Below are 23,663 nucleotides of genomic sequence, written 5' to 3' on the forward strand. Positions count from 1 at the left end.
GTAATAGGATGGCTGGGTCAAATGGTGTTTCTAATTTTAGATCCTTGAGGAATTGCCACATTGTCTTCCACAATGGTTGAATTAATTTACATTCCCAACAGTGTAAAAGCGTTCCTATTTCTTCACATCCTTTCCAGCATCTGTTGTTTCCTGACTTTTTATTGATCGCCATTCTAACTGGCTTGAGATGGTATCTCATTGTGGTTTTGATTTGCATTTCTCCCAACAGGCTGTTTTAATGAGCGCCTGGGTGCAGGCGGGCTGAGGCCTAAAATGGCGTCAGTACCACATGAGGACAGGGCAGGGGTTTTATAGTCTCCTGTAAACAGGAAGTGTCTCAGTCTGATGTAACTGCTACCAGGTACCCGGATGGCCTCTTTGTCAGTCTTCAGGGGGTATATGTCTTCTGGCCAGCTGTCTTCCTGCTTCTGCTGTCTTGCTGACACATGCTGCTGGCACAAGTGGCCTGGAGCCTTGGGACTGGGCCTGAGGAGGGAGGAGTTACTCATTCCCTTAAGCTTTCAGGCCCTGGGGAGAATCTTTCACTCCCCTGTACAGAGAAACAGAGGGAGGGGGGCTCCCCCAAGCGCCATGGATATCAGCCAGTTTTATGAGTAGGCTGGAGGAGGCGGTGTCTGATTTGCACAGGGCTCAGGGGATTGGTTTGACCAGGCATGTCCTTCAGATAGCCCACGAAAAAGCTGGCCCTCCCACCCTAGCCTTTTAATATGCAAGTACAGATGGCCATGATGTTCTACATAGGGGATATGTGGGGGTGGCCATATTGCCAGGCACATGTGGGGGCAAGGGCAAGAGGACAAGGCTGGGAATCACCATGTTGGGTGGACCCAGTTTCTAATGCCCTGCATTTGCATATCAAAGGTTACCTGACTGGCCCTAAGTGCCTGGGCTTTACAAGAAAGGTTTCTGAAGATGCTTTAAAAAATGAAAACTTCCGAAGGACCTCTTTTCCTCTGTATCTGCCCAAAATAATTTCTTAATAACTCCTACAACACCTTGACTCTCCCTGTGCCCCACCTGAGCACCCTTGCAGAATTTGAGCTTATTATGGGAGGTAGTGCCCCTCCCCACACTGCTGTTATAAATAAAGTTTCAGTGCTGCAAAAGAAATAGCACTCAAATATAAAATTATCTTTTTAATTCTCAGCAGGGCAAGGTACTTCTATAGAAGGGTGCACCCTTACAGATGGAGCAATGGTGAGCACACTTCGACAAGGGAGGGGAAGGGGTTCTTATCCCTGACGCACGTGGCCCCTGCTGCTGTGTCGTTCCCCTATTGGCTAGGGTTAGACTGCACAGGCTAAACTAATTCCAACTGGCTAATTTAAAAAGAGTGACAGGGTGAGTGGTTTGGCGGGAAAAATGGTTATGACAGAGCAGGTAATCTGTCAGGGTGGAGAAGGTAATCAGAATGAGTCAGGGTGGAGAAGGTAATCGGAATGAGTCAGGGTGGAGTAGGTAATTGGAATAAGTCAGGGTGGAGCAGGTAATCGAAAAAGTTTACTTTATGAGGAAGTTAAGTTTAAAAGTAGAAGGCAAAGAATTGAACATACTGACATATTGATTCTTTGAAAAGAAATTTACAACTCATACCTAATAGCCCCTCCTCTTGCATTTCCTTACAGCAATTTCTTTTCAAACTTTTTAACATGTCTTGGCTTAGTTGTTCTGCTGGATTTTCCAAAAGAAGAAGCTTCTCTGGATAAGGTGGAGGTTAGTTAAGGGAAGTTTTAGTAAGTGCCATTTTTATGAGCCTCTGCAGCAACCCACAGATGCATGGTGTGGCACAGCACCTGACAAGAATAAGTACACCCATTACAGCTGTGAGGGAAGTAAGAATTGAGGCTATTAGTTTTTTTCCATTTACCAAACCACTTTTCTAGCCATTCTATAAAGGGGTCATTTACCCCTGAGTTGCTGGCTAACTCACTGGGTAGAGCAGTCAGACCTTGCAATGCCTTTGTTATACTTCCATATAAGTTGTTTAGGATGAAGGTGCAACATTGAGTTTTAATCATGACGCAAACTTCTCTTTCTGCTAATATCATACCTAAGGCTATCCTATTTTCCCAAGCCATCTGGCTAGTAGCCCCTAACTGCTCAGCTATTTCTTTAACAGCATCTCTAGTGTGGTTAATAAATCACTGTTGGTTGTAATAGATGTAATTTATCCAATCTACATTTTTTTTTTTTGAGACAGAGTCTCGCTCTGTTGCCCAGGCTGGAGTGCAGTGGCACGATCTTGGCTCACTGCAAGCTCTGCATCCTGGGTTCACACCATTCTCCTGCCTCAGCCTCCTGAGTAGCTGGGACTACAGGCACCAGCCACCATGCCCGGCCAATTTGTTTTTTGTATTTTTAGTAGTGACAGGGTTTCATTGTGTTAGGCAGGATGGTCTCGATCTCCTGACCTCATGATCCGCCGCCTGAGCCTACCAAAGTGCTGGGATTACAGGCATGAGCCACCATGCCCAGCCCAATCTACATTTTTATTAATTGTCACCCACCAAAATATTGACTCAAATCCTGCAGCTATTTGATTTTGGGCTTTAAATTGATTTGGTATTCCCCGTGGGACTCCGATTGCATTTAAATAGACATGAGAGTCGAAAGACCCATAAAGGGCTTCTCTTGCTTTATGATGTCTTATTTTTCCTTCCTCTGGTTGATGAAATTCCAGGGTGAAAGGGATAGCCAACTGAACCAAAGCACAAGTGCCACTCCAGTTATTTGGCAGAGTGTCCAGTAAAGGTCCACCACACATCTGCTCGAGGATGAACAAGGGCTGACCGATTAAGGAAAATTGAATTGAAAATTCTAAAGCTCACTTCATCTCTTCAGGTCTCCAAGGAATGCTAAGTTTCCTCCCTGTCATGAGAGACATGAAGTGAACTTAGTGTTGGGAGATGGAATCTTGATGGCTCTCGGGGGCTGACCCACAGGGTGCTGGACTTCAGGATACAGCAGAGAGAGTGCATGGCATGACTTGTTACTCCAGGCTAAAGAATCCTGGAAAAGAGCTATCATGCAGCCCACGCCCAGTCTACTGGAGGACCACCCTAGTGGAAAGGGGAAAATCTGGGCCTCTGGCCTGCAGTGCACACAAGCATAACAGTTGCTTTTGTTTAACATGTGGACGGAATATTTGATCCATTCCAACCAGGCATTTGCATCTTGGTATCCTGTCTTAATTGCCAAAGTTTGTTTTAAGTCTTTAACTTCTACGATAGCTATCTTGGTCTTGTTAGATAGTGGAGAAGCAGTTGTTCCATTGTGAGAGGTTTTGGAAGAAGGCTTAGAGGAAGATGTGGGTGGTGGGGGATCAAAGAAATGCATTTCAAAGAATCCAAAGGGTCTGTCCCTGAAACCTTAACCCCCATACCATAAAACCGGCTTAAAGAAGTGAACCAGCTTAGAAAAGGGGAAGAACTTTGAAGGTTCCAGACAATAACCTGTATAGGATTGCACCAATTTAGCTGACAGTTGGGAGGGGAGGCTGTCCCTCTAGTAAAATGAATGTATGGTTTTAGGAAATTACAAAAACCAGTTGTGGCAGTCCATTCTTGCTCTTTAGTGGCCCACAGAACATTGGACCAACTATGGCATGAAAGTGCTACATCAGGGAGCAAGACTCCTGGTTGACACTGGGGTCTTTATTGAAATCTCCTCAGATTAAATGGTCCCAAATCACTAATGCCCAGTCTGAGGAGAGTCAGGAGGGACAAAGGTACTTTTCTGAAATAGAGAGCTGTCTTTGACTTGGCAAGTTCTCACAGGGTATAACAAGGCAAGCATTAAATGCAATAATTGAGGCAAAATTGACTTGGTTACGTTAATAACTAGATGGTCAGCAATAGAGCAAGGAAAGAAGAAGGAGTAATAGAATAGATGAAAGAGACTTAAATTTTTCTTAGATTTAGGTTGGTAGGGTCTTCCCCTGGGACTATGGCCCATGGCTCTGGAGAGGGGGCGGCACTTTCTTGACTTGGGTGTGATGAGTTCATCCCCTTTTCACTATACAAACAGCAGTCTCAGTGGTTAGCAGCACAAGGTAGGGTCCTTCTCAGGCTGGCTCGAGTTTTCTTTCTTTCCACCATTTGATGAGAACATGATCCTCAGGCTGGTGCTGGTATACTGGAAATTCTACGGGTGGTACCTGTGCTAAGAGACTTTTAGTTTTGAGGGAAAGGAAAGTGGAAGATAAACCAAATATATAATTTCTAAGAAATAGATCTTTTGTTTTAAATGTGGGGACATCAACAGTGGACTTTATAGTCCTTGGTGCCTTCTTACTGAGAAATCTCCTTTAGCACACATTTTTATTAGTTTTTAGACCAAAGAAAGTCAAACACCATTTTATATTTGACAGTGCTTCCTGTATGATTTTTATACCAGATAAGCTAAACTTCACCTTTATATTAGTGTGTTATTAATGTTAAACTTAATTTTAATAAAGCCTTGTACACATTTTAATCCAATTTTTAATGTCTGACCGTAAAGTAAGATTTTTATAGACGCTTTTTAACCTTTTACAATTTTTGTTAAAGAGCAGGTTAATGCTTTAAGAAAAACCTGTTGTGCTTTTATTTTAATGTCCAGTTCACAGAAAAACTGGATGATACCCCTTTAACTTTAGCCAATATGTTTACACACAGAATTTCCTTTACAATTAACATTTCAAAACTTGCTTAAACCTTTAAAACAAAATATTTTTTAACCTTTTAATAGGTAAAAATCGACATTCTTATGCCTCCTTATAATCAATTTACCAAAGGTATATTTTACTTTCCTTATACACCTTGCACATAAACTGTTTCTTCAATAGTTTTACATTCAGGAGGCCTAATTACTTTTAAACTACACAACACATCTTTCATAAATTCCCTTTTATAACATTTTTTTCCTCACGACTTTCACAGACAATTCTTAGACATGCCTCAACTTTCGGACTTGTTGCAAATATCCCTTTCTTTAAACAACCAGTTAATTTATTTTAGGACAAGATTTTACCATATAACATTCATTTTTACACAAAGATGATAATCATTCTTTTCCAAAGTAAACTTCCTTCATGTCTGTGGACTAGACTGTCTAAGGCCACAAGATCAGAAGTTAGCATGATACATGTTACACTGTTAAATTTTAGCAAACTTTACTTTTGTTGAAAACATTGTAAAACCTTGTAAGTTTGGGATTTCAATTATCCTTTGCTATTAATAAGACCTTGTTTAGTCCAAATTAACTTAGAATTCGTATAGATGGTTCCTTCTTGATTCTGTAAGTACTTTAAGGCTTGGCTGAGTGCAAACAGATTGCATGTTTGAGCAGACCAATTATTAAGCAGTTTTCCTAACTCTGCTTCTGCAAGAATTTCTCTATCAATTACTGAATACCAATTGTGTCTTTTACCCTCAATCACCTGGGAGGAACCATCTATTGTCCTGTCCTGAAGGGAGTTCCTCCTAGGTCTGGTCGGACCATTGTATGGTAATTAATTGAGATTTAGATCCCCTGTTAGAAAACCTGCTGGGTTAAGGGAATTATCAGTGGTTAATGTTAAATCATCTTTTTCTAACAGAAGAGCCCCATACTTTAAGATTTTTGAGTTAGTAAGCTACCTTTTTCTTTTTCTTTTTTTTTTTTTTTTGACTTAGAATAGTTCTAAACTGGTGACATGTGCTCACGATGAGGTTTCCTCTAAAAGTTATTTTTCTACTTCTGGTAGCAAAGCTGTTGCCGCTACAGATTGAATGCTTTTGGGCCATCTGCGGGTTACTGGTTTAAGGATTTGTATTTATTTATTTATTTATTATTATTATCATCATTTTTGAGATGAAGTCTAGCTCTGTTGTCCAGGCTGGAGTGCAGTGGCACAATCTTGGCTCACTGTAAGCTCTGCCTCCTGGGTTCATGCCATTCTCCTGCCTCAACCTCCCAAATAGCTGGGACTACAGGTGCCCGCCACCATGCCTGGCTAATTTTTTTGTAGTTTTAGTAGAGATGGGGTTTCACCATGTTAGCCAGGATGGTCTCAATCTCCTGACCTCCTGATCCGCCCACCTCAGGCTTCCAAAGTGCTGGGATTACAGGTGTGAGCCACCACCCCTGGCCTAGGATTTTTGATAGGAAGGCTATGGGTTGTCAGTGGCCTCAGTGCTTTCAGGCTATGCCCTTGTTTACAGTGACAACAAGGTGGTATTGGAGTGTTAGAGTGTCATGGAGAAGACCTTCAATTATCAGTTATAGGTTTTAAATTTACCCTGGCTTTTAAAGGAATAGGGTACACTGTTTTCTCTTTACTACTTCTGCCTCTCTCTTTCTCTCTTTCTTTTTCTCTTTGAGTTTCTGTCTCTCTCTTTCTCTCTCTTTGACTCCCTCTTTTTCTCTCTCTCTTCCTCTCTGCCTCTCTTTCTCTCTCTTTCTCCTCTCTCTTTCCCCCCATCTCTCTTTCCTCTTTCTCAGTCTCTCTTTCCCCTCTGTCTCTATTCCCCCCTGCCCTTTTCCTCTCTGCTGTTCTTTCCCTGCCTCTGCCAGCCACTTATGCTGCTGTTCTCCCCTCTCCTTCCCTTTCCCCTAGAAGAGGCACTGGTGGGAGAGGAGCTACTCTTTCTTCCCCCAAGAAGAAAGGAAAGGGGAATTCTGAATATTTTTCTTACTACTGGAGGTTTGTGTGGGGTTCAGTCCCCCCCATTGGGATTTCTCACCTCTTTCTGAGGCTCAACCCCCTCTCATGGGGATTTCTCACCTCTTTTTTGAGGTTCAACTCCCCCATGGGGATTTATCACCTCTTTTTGAGGTTCAACGCCCCCCATGTGGATTTCTCACCTCTTTTTGAGGTTCAACACCCATGGGTATTTTTCACCTCTTTTTGAGGTTCAATCCCCCTCATGGGGATTTCTCACCTCTTATTAACCTCCAAGACATCCCATCTAAGGAATACTTCACTGCCCCTATGGCTTTCTTTCCCTAGTCCCAACTAAGGAATGCTCTACTGCCCCTGTGGTTTCTATCTCCTTGATATATCCTAACTAAGGAATGATTTACCACCTCACGGCTTTTTCCTTAGTCCTGATCACCAAGGGAATACTTTACCTGCTCCTGCGGCTTCTCCTTCCTTGATTTGTGCACAGAGTTGTTGTCGCAGTATGCGAGGATCCTTTAAGCTATGTTGCTGGCCAGTTATTTATTTATTTATTTTTCTGTGTTGCTGAGAGCTCAGATTACTCCTCACACTGGGTGAGTCTTGATTTCTCACCCCTGAGGCTGCCACAAGGGGGCAGGGCACGCCTCCTCATGAGTGAGAACCAGAGACTGCCCCCAGAGGGGAATGTAATCCTGGACGAGCCCCCAAATTGTTATAAATAAAGTTTCAGTACTACAAAAGAAATAGCACTTGAATATGGCATTTTCTTTTCAATTCTCACCAAGGCAAGTTACTTCTATAGAAGGGTGTGCCCTTACAGATGGAGCAATGGTGCGTGCACACTTGGACAAGGGAGGTGAAGGGGTTCTTATCCCTGACGCATGTGGCCCCTGCTGCTGTGTCATTCCCCTATTTGCTAGGGTTAGACCACACAGGCTAAACTAATTTCAATTGGCTAATTTAAAGAGAGTGAAGGGGTGAGTGGTTTGGTGGGAAAAATGGTTATGACAGAGCAGGTAATTAGAATGAGTCTGGGTGGAGAAGGTAATCAGAATGAATCAGGGTGGAGCAGGTAGCCAAAAAAGTTTGCTTTATGAGGAAGTTAAGTTTAAAAGTAGAAGGCAAAGAATTGAACATACTGACATATTGATTCTTTGAAAAGAAATTTAGAACTCACATCTAACACTGCACTGAAGGGCAATCCCTCACTCTATACCTCAGCTCATCCCATTATGTTATGCAAATGTTGGGAGCCTTAGGGATTTTTCACCTCCTTTCTGTACACCTTAAGAAACCCTTACATGGATGGGCCTGGTGGCACATGCCTGTAGTCCCAGCTGCTTGGGAGGCTGAGGCAGGAGGATCATTTGAGCCCATAAATTTGAGGCTAGCCTGGGCAACATAGTGAGACCCCTGTCCCTGAAAAATAAATAAAACAAAACCAGTCCCTGATTTGGACCAGGATCTGAGGTTGAAAACAGAGGGTGCTTTGGATAGTGATTTGAAATTCCTAAAAGAGTGGCTCTCAGCCTTGCCTGTGCATTGGAATCACCTGAGGAGTTTCAAAAACATTCTCATATTTGGGTCTCATGACTAGTGTTTCTATTTAGTTGATCTGAGGCGTGCTCTGGGCACTGTGAGTTATAGAGCTGTGAAAAGATCCAATGCACAGATGAACTTGAGAACCACTGTTTCTAGAGCAGGGTTTCTGAACCTCAGCACTATGGGCATTCAGCACCATGTAGTTCCTTGTTGTGGGAGATTGTCCTGTGCATTGTAGAATGTTTATCAGCATCTCTAGACTTTACTGACTAGATGCCAGGAGCACCCTCCCCAGTTGTGACAACAAAAAATGTCTCTAGACTTTGCCAGATGTCTTGGGGTAAGAGGGACAAAATTGCCTCTGTTGAGCACTGTTGGTCCTGAGCCATTGCTAGTAGTCTGGGCTGTGAAAGACATCTTTCAGAAAGAGAGAGAGAAGGTGACTGTTATTGCACCCTTCTCTAAGAAAAAAAAATATGTATAAAGATGCCAAGGGGATCTGGCAGAAAATTCTCCTGTCATTGGAAGAAACCTAGTCAGGGTGCTTTCTGTTCTTTAAGGTTTTCTTTTTCAAAGCAAAGAGATGGCATTTTTCTTGGGAAGCATGGTAGAGGAAGGCATCTTAGAAAACAGGGAATTAAGAAAATGATACAGGAAACTTTCTAGCTGATCTGAGGCACAACAAAAGGAAATGAAATATTTTTATAATTAGTATGAACAGTCTGGCTTGGATGAAATCTTGCCTCCAGCTAAGGAGTTGCAGCCAGCAGTGGGGTGACAAAGTAAAAGGGCTTGGGTGCTAAGTGGATGTCAACCAGAAATGTTGCATTAGCCCTAGGAAGGCTTTGCCACCAAATTGAGAGTAGAGTGAGCTGAAATGGGTGAGAGTTGATATATGTGTATAAGAATAGCGTTAGAAAGAAGTAATAAGGGGAAGGCTGGGGTTTGTGAATGAAATATTTCAGTGGTTGTCTTAGTTATTGGTTGAGAGAAGAGTCCAGGAAGCACCCTAGGAGAGTGGGGAAGTGAGAGGGAAGGGAAGGATGTGAATAATGGGTGCATTATCAAGAAGTTGCCATGTGGGCACTTGGAGTAGAATCCCTCTGGGAGCTGCAGAAAGTCAGGGCAGAACACAAACCTCAGAGATACGAGGTGACAGAGCTGCTATATTAATCCATTAATTCCTATTTGTCATGGGTTAAAGGCTACATCCAAGGCCATTAATTCCTCAGCACTTTGGTTGAGTTCTGGCTTTGGCTTCAGGCAGAGTTGCCAGTGCTGGCAATTTCCAACTGGCACTGAATGGTGATTGCTGATGGGATGTAGGTAAGCCACTGGCAGCCTCTGCTACAGTGGTCAATTTTAAAACTTATTTTAAAGTACTGACTTCTTTGCTAGTTAATGTTTAATTTTTAATAGACTTTTTTATATGAAAGAATATCGGGACCAAGCATGGTGGCTCATACCTATAATCCCAGCACTTTGGGAAGCCGAAGTGGGAGGATAGGTTGAGCCTAGGAGTTCAAGACCAGCCAGGGAAACATGGCAAGATCTTATCTCTACAAAAAATAAAAAATCAGCTTGGTGTAGTGGTGTGCGCCTATAGTCTCAGTTACTCGGGAGGCTGAAGGTGGGAGGATCACTTGAGCCCAGGAGGTTGAGGCTGCAGTAAGCTGCGATTGTGCCACTGCACTCCAGCCTGGGTGACACAGTGAGACCCTGCCTCAAAAAAAAAAAAAAAAAAAAAAAAAAAGAAAAAAAAAAGGTATCCACGTCTGTCAGCCTTAAAGATACCTTCACCTTAGTTTTTCAGACCATGAAATACCATTGCCAGAAACCTAGCAGTCCTCCCAGCCCTGTCCTTAACTCTTCTTTGACTCACCCACTACATGTAATCCACCAAGTCATTTCAGGTCTACTCTCAAACATTCTGCAATTTATCCACTTCTGTCTCTGTTGCTACCTCATTAGTTCAGGACAAGGTTTATTTTTGCTTGGACTATTGCAATAGCTTCCTCTTGGGCATACCACATTCACTCCTCTTTCAGGCACTTGAACCCATGAGGCTTTTTCTTAAAATGCTTCTCCCCCTCCCCCCTCTCCCCATCCCCGCTCTTCCAATGACTTGCTCCTTCCTATTATGTCTGGTTAAAGTCACATCTTCACTGAAGACCTTCCTTCCTCTGAAGAAAGATCTCTCCCAGGTCATACCATTTGTTATTCCATATCAATCCCGGTTCGGTTTCTTCTCAGCACGTTCCACAGTTTGTAATAATTTTGTTTACTGTGTTGTCTCCTCTTTATTTTATTATTATGTTTTTTTGAGACAGAGTCTTGCTCTGTCACCCAGGCTGGAGTCCAATGGTGTGATCTTGGCTCACTGCAACTTCTGCCACTAGGGTTCAAGCATTTCTCATGCCTCAGCCCCCAAGTAGCTGGGATTACAGACATGTGCCACCATGCCCAGCTAATTTTTGTATTTTTAGTAGAAATGGCGAACATGTTGGGCAGGTTGGTCTTGAATTCTTGGCCTCAGGCAGTTTGCCCGCCTTGGCCTCTCAAAGTCCTGGGTTATAGGTGTGAGCCACTGCATTCGAACTCCTTCTATTTATTTATTTATTTGTTTATTTTATTTGCTTTCTCTCCAGGGGGAAGTCATGTCATCTCCCTCTCCATAATGTAACCTTAGTAAGGGCAGGACCATGCCTATCTCCTTGACCACTTATCCCTAGTAGGATTGCCAAATTTAGCAAATAAAAATACAGGATACCCACTTAAATTAGAATTTCAGGTAATCCATCAATAATTTTTTAGCATAAGAATGTCCAAGTATTGTGCAGGACATACTTACACTAAAAACTATTTGTGGTTTGTCTGAAATTTAAATTTAACTGGGCCTCTTATATTTCATCTGGCAATCCTAATCCTTAGGCCCTGACACATAACTGACTCTCACTACATCTTACTGAATGAAAATTTGGTAGCAGCATATCAAAATTGCTACAATGGCAACAAAGCTGGGGAAATGTGCTAAAAGTACAGAACTGAAGTAGTGAAAAACATCATTTTCCATCATATTTCTGTTCATATTTGCCTGTCTTTTCACACCAGGAGACTCTAATCAACTCTCATCCAAAGTCTTGGGCAGCACAGTACTCTGGGAGGGATGCTGACCATAGGAAGGGAACTGGTAGGTACAGCTTTTCACACAGTGGAAATTTTTGTCATGGCCTTGTACTCAGACCTTGATTTTCTTTGGCCCTTATCTCTCCAGACTGTGAGCTCCTTAAGGGGAGAGCCTGCTTCTTTTTATTCAACCCTCCATCCCCAGCATCTTCATCTGTAGCTGGTAGTAAGGACTCAACGTGTGGTTACCGAATAGACTGATAAATGAGTAAAGAGTAGGATAACTAACTCTCCTGGTTTGACCAGGACTGAGGGGTTTCCTGGGATGTGGGTCTTTCAGCGAAAAAATTGATGTAGTCCTGTACAAACTGGGACAGTTGATCACCCTAAGAAAATGAGTGGTTCTCACTTCTTAGTGGCTGGTGTTCTTCTCCAGTATCATCATATTGGCTGCTACGTGACTACCAAGATTAGACAACCTATTGGCCTGGTTCCTTATTCATTGAAAGCTGGATGTTTGGAGCGCTCATGATCCCCTAAATTTCTCCATGTCTGGATTGGCTCCTAAGAGCTTTGCCATACCTCCAGTCTCATCTCATGGTCTTAATGCTTGGTTTTATGGCCTGGTCTTGTGATATCTAGCACATGCCTGGACTTGTGCTCCTAGAATGAAGGCCTTCAGGTCAACCACACAGGAAAGGACCCTGGGCCTTGGTTCAATCTTAGCAAGACTTACCTGACCTGCTAGGTTTGTTTCATCAAGACCTGATTATGACCAATCACTACTTCCACAGAACACCAGCAAGTTTATTGAGTAATTAAGGTGACAGCCACAGAACTTTGCAAATGCGTTTCCGCAAAAGTTCTGAGTTACTTGACTATGAAAAGTGAGTTTTCATTTTAACCAACCCCCGCTCCCAATACTACCAGAAAGCATAAGATTCTGAAGAACCCTTCACAAATCTACTCTTAATTATGGTAGCAATGTTCCAGTCTCAATTAGGTTCTGCTGGGTTCCTGGAATTGGGAGTGAAGTGGCTCTTGAGTGGCTCCCAGCACTTGTAGTAGTTCTCATCCAAACACCTGGAGGCCTTGAGTCCCCACTTGGTGACCGCTAGACTTAGAGATGATTCAAACATAAATGCCTGGAGGAAGTGAGGATGGGGATGAGAAAAAAGAGGTGAGATAGATAATAAACACGTTTGATTAGATGTCAACAGAAGGTATGGGTAGGTAAAATCTTCCAATAACAAATCAAAGATTTGTGTGCTAGCATGGTGAGGAGAGCAGGCTCAAGCCCTGAGTTGTGGCTCTGGTCCTACCATTTGTAAGCTGATGAGACCTGGTACAAGACCCTTAACTTCTCAGGGCCTCAAGTTTCATTCTGTAAAATAAAATTCAGCCCTTAAGCTTCACATTGTCTTCATGGTATTAGGGAACTAAGTCTGCTAGATCCAAGGGCAGACGTGTGAGAATCCTGGAAATATCCACCTTCTCAGGGACTTCATTGACTGTGGCTATGTCCTTGTGAGAAAAGGCATACTTCCCACTTTACAGAGGAGGAATTAAGGCTGAGAGCTGGGAAACAACTTGCTTAAGGCGACAAGTCATGGCAGAGTTGGGATTTGAGCCTGTCTTTTCAGGACCCTGACCAAAAGATGGGCTGGGAAAACGAAAAAAGAGGGAGTGCAGGGGGAGAGGGAGGTGAAGGAAAAGGCAGGAATGGCTGTAGCACTTTTAAAAGTCATATCTCAGAAGTGTCTGAAAGGTGGATGTTTCACTGTCAGGAGGTTTTTGTCCACAACAGAAAGAATATGCAAATACTCTGTGCATCTTAGACATTACAGCTTCATCAATTGCTGATTTTTCTTACCCAACATGACTTTAAAAACAAAACAAAACTCCAAAACCAAACCCTACAATTTTTATATGCTCACATTTGGAAATTTGTAAAATATAGATAGGCAAAAAGAAAATAATAGAATTATCTTGTGCCACAACCCAAAGCACCCACATTAATGTTTGGGCTCTAATATACATTAACTTCTTTTTTTGCCTAAAACAATGAATATGAGTATCCCTGCCTGAATTTCTGTGACAGACTTGATGGAAAGACTGGATGAGATCATATGGAAGTGCTATGCAAGTTATACAGCACTATTCAAGATGCAGAAAAGGCTTTCAATAAAATTCAGTATATCTTCATGTTAAAAACTCTCAATAAACTAGGCATTGAAGGAACACATCTCAGAATAATAAGAGCCACCCATGACAAACCTGCAGCCAACATCATACTGAATGGGGAAAAGCTGGAAGCATTCCCTTTGCAAACCAGCATAAGACAAGGATGCTCTCTCTCACCACTCCTATTCAACATAGTCTTAGAAGTCCTGGCAAAGAGCAATCAGGCAAGAGAAAGAAATAAAGTGCATCCAAATAAGAAGAGAAGAAGTCAACCTATCCCTGTTTGCAGATGACCTGATTCTATATCTAGAAAACACCATAGTCTTGGCCCAAAAGCTACTTCAACAGATAAACAACTTTCAGCAAAGTTTCATGATACAAAATCAATATACAAAAATCACTAGCATTCCTGTACACCAACAACAGTCAAGCTGAAAGCTAAATCAGGAATGCAATTCCATTCACAACTGCAACGAAAAGAATAAAATACCTAGGAATACCCCTAACCAGAGGGGTGAAAGCTCTCTACAATGAGAATTACAAAACACTGCTCAAAGAAATCAGAGATGACACAAACAAATGAAAAAACTTTCCATGCTCATGGATAAGAAAAATCAATATCATTAAGATGACCATACTATCCAAAGCAATGTAAAGATTCAATGCTGTTCATGTCAAAATACCAGAGACATTCTTCACAGAACTAGGAAAGACTATTTTAAAATTCATATAGAACGAAGAAAGAGCCCAAATACCCAAGGCAATCCTAAGCAAAAAGAACAAAGCAGGAGGCATCATGCTACCCAATGTCAAAGTACACTACAAGGCTACAGTAATCAAAACAGCATGGTAATGATACAGAAACAGGCACATAGACCAACGGAACAGAATAGAGAGCCCAGAAATAAGGCCGCGCACCTCTAACCATCTGATTTTCAACGAAGCTGACAAAAACAAGCAATGGGGAAAGGACTCCGTATTCAAGAAACAGTGCTGGGACAACTGGCTAGGCATATGCAGAAGATTTAAACTGAACCCCTTCCATACATCATATACAAAAATCAACTCATGATGGATTAAAGACTTAAATATAAAACCCCAAAACTATAAAAACTCTGGAAGACGACCTAGGCAATACCATTCAGGACATAGCCATGGGCAAAGATTTCATGACAAAAACATCAAAAGCAATTGGCAACAAAAGCAAAAATTGACAAATGGGATCTAATTAAACTTAAGAGCTTTTGCACAGCAAAAGAAACTACCAACAGAGTAAATAGACAACCTACAGAACGGGAGAAGATGTTTGCAAGTGACGCATCTGACAAATGTCTAATATCCAACATCTATAAGGAACTTGAACAAATTTACAAGAAAAAATAAACAACCCCATTAAAAAGTGGGCAAAGGACATGAACAGATGCTTTTCAAAGGAAGACATACATGCAGCCAACAAGCAAATGAAAAAAAGCTCAATATCACTTATCTTTAGAGAAATGCAAATCAAAACCACATGAAATACCATCTCACACCAGTCTGAATGGATATTAGTAAAAAGCCAAAAAATAACAGATGCTGCTAAGGTTGCAGAGAAAAGGGAACACTTATACACTGTTGGTGAGAGTGTAAATTAGTTCAACCACTGTGGAAGGCAGTGTGGTGATTCCTCAAAGAGCTAAAAAAGGAACTGCCATTCTACCCAGCAATCCCATTTCTGGGTATTTACCCAAAGGAATGTAAATCATTCTACCATAAAGACACATACATGGAAATATTCATTGCAGCACTATTCTCAATAGTAAAGACATAAAATCAACTTAATACCCATCAAGGACAGCCTGAATAAAGAAAATGTGGCGCACACACACACACACACACACACACACACACATATATAGACATACATAGAGACATTTGTCAGATGCATCATTTGCAACTATTTTCTCCCGTTCTGCAGGTTGTCTATTTACTCTGTTGGTGGTTTCTTTTGCTGTGCAAAAGCTCTTAAGTTTATTTAGATCCCATTTGTCGATTTTTGCTTTTGTTGCCAATTGCTTTTGATGTTTTTGTCATGAAATCTTTGTCCATGCCTATGTCCTGAATGGTATTGCCTAGGTCGTCTTCCAGAGTGTTTATAGTTTTGGGTTTTACACACACATATTATATGTATATATACACACATACATACATATATTATATGTATGTATATATGTAATGGAATACTATGCAGCCATAAAAAAGAACAAGATCATGTGTTTCTCAGGAACACGATGGAGCTGGAGGCCATTATCCTTAGCAAACTTAGAGGAACAGAAAACTAAATATTGTATGTTCTCACTTCTACATGGGAGCTAAATGATGAGAACTCATAGACACAAAGAGGGGAACAACAGACACTGGTGCCTACTTGAGAATAGAGGGTGGGAGGAGGGAGAAAATCAGAAAAAATAACTATTAGGTACATTTAGTACCCGAGTGATGAAATAATCTATACAATAAACCCCTGTGACATCAGTTTACCTATATAACAAATCTGCACATATACCCCTGAACCTCAAATAAAAGTTAAAAATAATAAATAAATAAATATGTAAAATATAAAAATGAATAAGACCTAGCATTTGATAGCATAACAGGGTGACTACAGTCAATAAAAATTTAATTGCACATTTTAAAATAACTGAAAGAGTATAGTTGGATTGTTTGTAACACAAAGGATAAATGCTTGAGGTAATGGATACCCCATTTATCCAATGATGTGATTATTACATATCATATGCCTGTATCATAATATCTCATGTACTCCATAAATATACATACTTATTATGTATCCATAAAAATAGTAAGTAATAAAAATTTTGAAAAGCACTATTCAGACATAAGGATCATTATGGCTATTCCTATTGTCTCTTTGCTGGCTGCTTCTTAAAAGCCTCTCCATTTGGCTGGATTAACAAAAGCCCCATCCAGCTGACTTTGAAGACGGTGTTGTATCAAGTTAATCACTCCAAACAAGAATAAGGATAAGGTATATAGATAGACCTGGGTCTGAATTATACAATGGGAAATGGTGAGGACGACCAAAAGTTAGGTCTCGGTAAGATGTTGGACCCTCTGTCCTCAGGTATTCTGGCTCCTTGATACCCAGGGTCTCCCATCCTAGTAGGTGAGCTCTTTCTCACTAGTAATTCAAAGCATTGCTCCTCATAGAAACAGCCCTGTCCTATGCCTCACTGTTGTAAAACACAGCTCCCTCATAACATTGACCACCCAAAGCCAAATTGGGGCACCAAAGGTTATTGAGTGTCAACTCCGGAAGAGCCTCCAGGAATGCACCTCCAGGAGACTTCAGAGGTAACAGCTTAACTGAGACTGCCAAACTGCATCTCACTGAGATGTAGGGGTTCGACAGAAACTCCACAGAGGCCCTTGAAAGGGGAAATAGAGCCAAAGCAAGCAAATGGGACTCTGTACACCCTCCTTTTGCAGAGGAGCTCCACCAACTCTGGCTCCAGGGTTGGGACTGAAAGCAAACTGCACTAGACAGATGGACAGATAATACTCACTGCTTAGGGTAGTTTGCAAGCATGAAGCAGGCAAGTCTGTGCTATGGATTTTAAACCAGGTAGCATTCAAGGCATTTATTTTAAAAAGTAAAGCAAATTTGCATGTGATTTAGCATAAAATTACTCCCCGTGGACCATAAACTCTACCTCGAAGAATGCAAAATAAAATCAAGCACCGCAGCCAACTGCAATTGTGTTCAGCCTCAATGTTTACAGCCTGACACAGGAGGAATACAAAACAGGTTTTAAATCCCATCAGTTGCATCCATGCCAAAGCAGAGCAAAGAAAAATGAAAAAAACAGCTGAGAATTGCTTCTCACAAGCCCTGACTATAGTGAGGCAAGGGCTTTTTGACCCTCCTTGGCTTGAAACATGTGCTGAAGGTGACATCCTGCCTCCGCTACTATTGTGGCCCTGGAGGACTACTTCAAAAAGCAGAAGACTCTGAGACATAGCATATTCCTAGGGCTGCATATGGATACAGGAAGAGGCTTCACATAGTATTAATAATATTCCCTTACATTTGAATAGTGTTGGGCAGTCTGTTAGGTTCACTTATAGCCATCTGCTGGGTTGGATACTATATCCATTTTATAGATGGGGAAAATGAAACACAGAGAAGCTAAGTGAGTTGTTCAAGATCACACAGGAACTAAGAGATGGGACCTGAACTCAGAACCCAGGTCTGACTCCAAGTCCGAAGATCTTTCTACACCACCACAACAGAAGTCTAGCATATACACAAGGATGTGTGTATATATACATGGAAATGTACTTATGCAGTCATGTAACTCTCCCCCTTTTGACTCTTCCTCTGTGACTTCGGAGAAATGAAAAATGGCCACCTCTCTCAGCAAGGGTAGGGAGTTCAGAGGCCACCGGAATCTGGCAGTTAACATACTTACCATAGTGCCATCGGCAATCCTCTCAGGTGCCAGCTTGGCCTTGCTGGCCTTCTCAAAGCAGTCAGCATCAGGTCCATGGGGGGTCATTGTGCTATGCAGACTGCCTCCACCTGGCAGGAACCCACCTTGCTTTGCCTCATAGTGACCTCGGATGAGTCCCATGAACTCACTCATGCAGTTCCCTGGGAAGGTTGAAGCAGGATTATTTTTATTATCCAAGGCAAGACCAGTAAAACACAAAGATCCCTTAAGCATTATTTCTGCAGAATTCCAAGAACATAGGAGAAACTAATAAATTGTATAGGATTAATAAAGAATGTGGATTGACAGAAGAACAATCACAAAACATTCATATTGGCATTCTTGGCAGGCATGGCTCTACTCCATGGCCATGTGGATTATCAGAGGTCTTGAGTTCCACTATGATAGGAATCAGGCTAGATCTAAAGAAAATCAGGGCCCAGAGAAGACAATAATAATTAAAACGGTAGTCATAATAAAGAGTGAATGTACTCTATCATGTAAGCTTACAAGCCCTCTATCAAAGTTATCTTATCTCCCAGATCATAACCCTTTCCCAAGCAGCTCCACTGTAGGACACAGCAACACCATATTTCTAATTCCCAATCTAGAAGGCTTAGATTGGGTGTGTGTGTGTTTTGATGGATGATGATGTAATGAAAAGAACTCCAGACTTAAAGTCCATTATCAGATGATAATCTGTGTGAAAGAATCTTGGTATGTGTATAAAACCGACCAGAAATGCTATTTATTATGACAAATATTATCTTCTATAGATGAATCTGTTATCCTCTTGTTTTTCTGTTCTTCAAAATGTCTTCTGGATTTGTTTTTATTTTTTCTATTTCCATTGATACCCTATTCACAGAGTCCTAAACCTTAAAATTGGATGGGATCCTTACTTCTACTCAATGTAGAAGAAATTTCTATATCTTTCCTGACTGATTACTTCCTGGGCTCTGCCTGGAAGTGAATGGAAGCTTTCTACTCTACAAAGCATATCATATTATTGAAGAGCTCTGTGTGTAAGAAAGCTCTTATATTAAATGGAAATTTGCTTTTATATGAGTTAAATTCATTGGTCCTAGTTTGCTTTCTAGAGTTACACAAAATTTAACAAAAATCACCATGCTTCCACTCTTCCAATCTTATGCTTCTATTGGAATAAAGCTCTTTATTAGAGTAGCAATACAATAGAGCAGGAATTAAAGAAATATAACACCTGAGCAAATTTAAGTGTCTTTGCATCTCAAACCACACATCTACTTACCCATTCATTCATCTGTCCTTTTCCCTCTTCACCCATCTGCCCACCCAGCTAGCCAGCATATATAATTAGATACTGTGCTGGGTACCGTGAGACAGAGATGAATAGGAAACAGCTTTTAAAGCTACTTAAAAAAGAAATAATTAACAACAACAACAACAACACAGCCTTTAAAGCTACTCATAGTCTGTCCTGTGAGAGTACTGAGAGTGCAAACTAAGGATGGAGTAGAGGGATGTGGCAGTGGCAACCCTTACAAAATTACACTGGACAGGATGCATGCCTGCCCTCTTGCTTACATGTGCAGTATAACCAAGTGCCAAATGCTTTTATAATTTACTAAGCAACCACACCCACCCTGCTCAGAAACAGGAAGCTGCCGCAGGCCCCTACAAAGTGAGTGAGAGTTTGTGAGCTCCTGCTGAAGAGGGAGACCCAGACCATAGCTCTACTTGTTTCTCTATGAAGTGGAAATACAGAAAAAGCAGCAAATGTAAGCATAAAGTGTCTAAGTTTAAAAACCAGTTCAGCTCATGACTTAAATTTGGTGTCACGCTCCTTGCTCTAGTATGTGTCCTCAGGGTCACCTTCATGGCTTAATTTTAAGAAGAGAGCAAAATGGAATTCAGCTTTGATCTGAATATGAATTTAGATAGCAATGAGTTTGGTGATGACATTTCTATATCATTTTCTATATTTCAAAGGACAGTGGGAGGATAGACCTTGCCTTTCTGATTAAAGCTGAATCTAGTTGACTAAGGCACATTAAGATGATTGGAGGCAATATTTCTATAGAAATAATTCTCCATTTTCTCTTATAATAAAGTCACATCAAAGTAGCAAAGATTTTGAGTATTGCCAAGGCAATATTTTTAATATCTCTGGAAAACTCTTTTCTAACCTGGGATTCTGTAGTTTTTTCCAACTAACTCAGAGTACCCATACCTTTATAAGATCTACCCTGGGGCCAAATTTACTTTGAGAGTCATTAAAAAACTACAGGAGGCATCTCTCAAGGTTATTTGTGTCAGGAAGTCTGAACTACAAATAAAAATTAAGGAGTGGGTTGAGACCCTATAGCACAGTAGCAAACTTGTCTAAATCAGATGACTCTATTATTCCTCCACCTAGGGCCAGGGACATGCTCTAGGCCAGTATTTCTCAACAAGCAGTCTGTAAACCTCCTTCATCAGAATCCCTTGACTTGCCAGTGAAAAAAATGCAGATTCTGGCCAGCCACGGTGGCTCACACCTGTAATCCCAGCACTTTGGGAAGTCAAGGCAGGTGGATTGCTTGAGTTTAGGAGTTGGAGACCAGCCTGGGCAACATGGCGAGATTCCGTCTGTGCTAAAAATGTAAAAAAATAAAAAAATAAAAAAAGAAGCCAGCTGTGATGGTGCACACCTGTGGTCCAAGCTACTCAGGAGACTGAGCAGGGAGGATCACTTGAGCCTGGCAAGTGGAGGTTGCAGTGAGCTGAGATTGTACAACTTGCACTCCAGCCTGGGTGACAGAGCGAGACCCTGTCTCAAAAAAAAAAAAAAAAAAAAAAAAAAAAAAAAAAGGCAGATTCAGCATCACTTGGGAACTTGTTAAAAATGCAGATTCTTAGGTCCTATCCCAGACCTACTGAAGCAGAAATTCTGAGGATGGAGCCCAATAATCTGTGTTTTAATAAACCTTCCAGCTGACTCTGACACATGGTAAAATGTAATAACCACTACAGGCACACAGAGTAACCTCAATAAAAGAATAAGAGTGAAACAGTGAATTATTAAGGAGTAGCATGTGAAGTACAGACTATAAGCCAGGGCAATTTTCTCTCCTTGACAACAGGCCTGTAGGTCACTAACTTCCAGGAGGAGAAAAGTTAGAGTCCTTAGTAGGCTTGACATTTTTTAGAAGGGACTTATGATGCTATTCACAAAATAGTTGGTGTCTTTGCAGTGGTAACCGATTGTTTTCTTTTCTCTACCATGATGGTGTTATCTGAAAAGGGGATGCTGGCATTTGACCATGGAGTGGCCTTCGTCCGTCCTGAGGGCCTTCATTCCTGATGCTATAAAATAGCTAAATTGGCCATTCAGTGCACTGTTGTTTTCTGTTGAGCCCTGACACCTGGGAACTGGTATATATAAAGAGGGACCTAATATAAACAGAAGGCCCTGGAGTTTACCAAAGAAAGGAATTTGTTTTCTAGAATGTTCCAGGTGGAATGCCTCTTAGAGTCTTCCCAGAACTCTATGTACAAAAAAATGCACACTCCAGGAAGTAGAGTTGCACACTGACCTTTGATTGGATTTTCAGCTAGCTATTGCACAATTAAAAATGTCAACCTCATTAAGTACAGCCATGAAATACTTTATTCTTGTTGACACATTCACTTATTAAACAAATATTTATTAGAAGCATGCTATATATCAGGCACTATGCTAGCCATACCAGTTAGTGGTCATGAGGGTTTGCTCTGGAGTCGGACAGCCTGCAATTAAATCCTGACTCTACACTTAACTTGCTGTGAGTCCTTGAGAGAGTTACTTAATCCCTCTTGTGTCAGTTTAATTTTCTGAAAAAAGGGGCGGGAGGGACAATAATACTACTTGTCTCTTACAATTATTATAAACACTTCATGAGTTAGTTTTTTAAAAAACTTGTAACAGGGCCATAGAAATTGGCCAATAACTATTAGGTGCTAATAATAATAATATTAATAAAATAAAAATAGTAGATTTGTTAGGTCTTGTACTAGGCAACAAATATTCTGCAGAAACTCTTTCCAGAATAGAGTCCATTCCCTAATGTAGGCTGCAGTCTGCTTTGCCCTGCCAAAATAATTGGAGAATGCACATTTCTGTTTCTCTCTCTCTCTCTTTTTCTTTCTCTGGTTCTCTGAACTAGACTTAGGTGATGAACTTTCCCAAAACAACAGACTAACTAACAATTTCCCCAGCATTCCCCAAAACGAAACATCTAAAATGTGCGGAAACTTGTTTAGAAGCCTTTCTAACAAGGCTTCTAAACTTTACCAGCCTTTCTGCCTCTTACAGGGACAGAGAAACCGGGAACCAGGCTCAGAGTCAATGCATCACTATTGATATAATTTGGATGTACGTTCCCTCCAACTCTCATGTTGAAATGTGATCTCCAGTGTTGGAGCTGGGGCCTGGTGGGAGGTGTTTGGGTAATGGAGGCAGATACCTCATAAATGACTTGATGCCGTCATGACGGTTATGAGTAAGTTCTCACTCTGAGTTCACATGAGGTTTGGCTGCTCAAAAGAGGCTGGGACTTCCTCTTTTCTCTCTTGCTTGCTCTCCTCATGTGATACGCCAGCTCCCCCCTTGCCTGCCACTATGATTGTGTTTCCTGAGGCCTCATTAGAAGCAGATGCCAGCACCATGCAGCTTGTACAGCCTGCATAACCATGAGCCAAATGAACCTCTTTTCATTATAAATTAAGTAGCCTCAGGTATTCTTTATAGCAATGAAGAATGGACTAACACAATTACCATCCCTTAAAGAGATTAAAGCTTGGGGATCAGCACTAGGCCTTGTGAGGCAGGATCCTGAATTCAAGCCAGGGTAGGTGTCCAGAAACAACCCAGGCATTATTCCCAATGGGTAGTGCTCACTGCTTTGTTGTCTCTTTGGCTTGCAAATGTTGCTTGGTAAAAGAGAGACTTACTATGGTAATAAGGAGGCCTGAAGGTCTTATCAGCAACCCCCCATCGAGGTGGGAAGATGACAAAATCAGCAATGGCCACTCCAGGGCGGACAGACTTGGCAGTCAACACAGTGAAAATGGATGGGTCCTGTGAATACACAAGGAGAGACTGAACGCATGATGCAAGGAAGGTGACTGGACAATGACACATATTGCATGCATACATGAAGGTGTTTGCAAGTGACATGCTCATTTCTTTTTATTTATTTTTATTCAACTTTTAATTTCAACTTTTATTTTAGATACAGGAGTACATGTGCAGGTTTGTTACACAGGTATATTGTGTGATGCTGAGGTTTGGGGTAGGGATCTGATGTGGTTTGGCTGTGACCCCACTCAAATCTCATCCTGAATTGTAGTTTCCATAATCCCCACATGTTGTGAGAAGGACCCAATGGGAGGTAATTGAATTGTGGGGCTGGGTTTTCCTGTGCTGTTCTCATGATAGTGGATAAGTTTCACAAGATCCGATGGTTTTATAAAGGGCAGTTCCCCTACACATGCTCTCCTGATTGCTGCCACATAAGACATGGCTTTGCTCCTCCTTCGCCTTCTGCCATGATTGTGAGGCCTCCCCAGCCATGTGGAATTGTGGATACATTAAACCCTCCCTTTTTTTTAATAAAGTACCCAGTCTCAGGTATTTCTTCATAGCAGTATGA

The 23,663-nt window shown here is 41.4% G+C and overlaps 1 protein-coding gene across 1 annotated transcript in view; it reads right to left on the reverse strand.

Annotated features, from left to right (window-relative positions):
- Positions 1–12,121: 12,121 nt before the first annotated feature.
- HGD (homogentisate 1,2-dioxygenase) overlaps positions 12,122–23,663 on the reverse strand; it is a 48,838-nt gene continuing 37,296 nt past the window's right edge. Inside the window, exons 11-13 of the mRNA XM_073009753.1 lie at positions 22,963–23,089; positions 17,989–18,170; positions 12,122–12,477 (exon numbers count right to left, since the gene is read on the reverse strand). Coding sequence (XP_072865854.1) covers positions 12,328–12,477; positions 17,989–18,170; positions 22,963–23,089 — 459 coding nt within the window. The 3' untranslated portion in view covers positions 12,122–12,327. The remainder of the gene's footprint in view (positions 12,478–17,988; positions 18,171–22,962; positions 23,090–23,663) is intronic.

This window comes from Chlorocebus sabaeus, chromosome 22 (assembly GCF_047675955.1).
Source record: "Chlorocebus sabaeus isolate Y175 chromosome 22, mChlSab1.0.hap1, whole genome shotgun sequence".
NCBI classification, from domain to species: domain Eukaryota; kingdom Metazoa; phylum Chordata; class Mammalia; order Primates; family Cercopithecidae; genus Chlorocebus; species Chlorocebus sabaeus.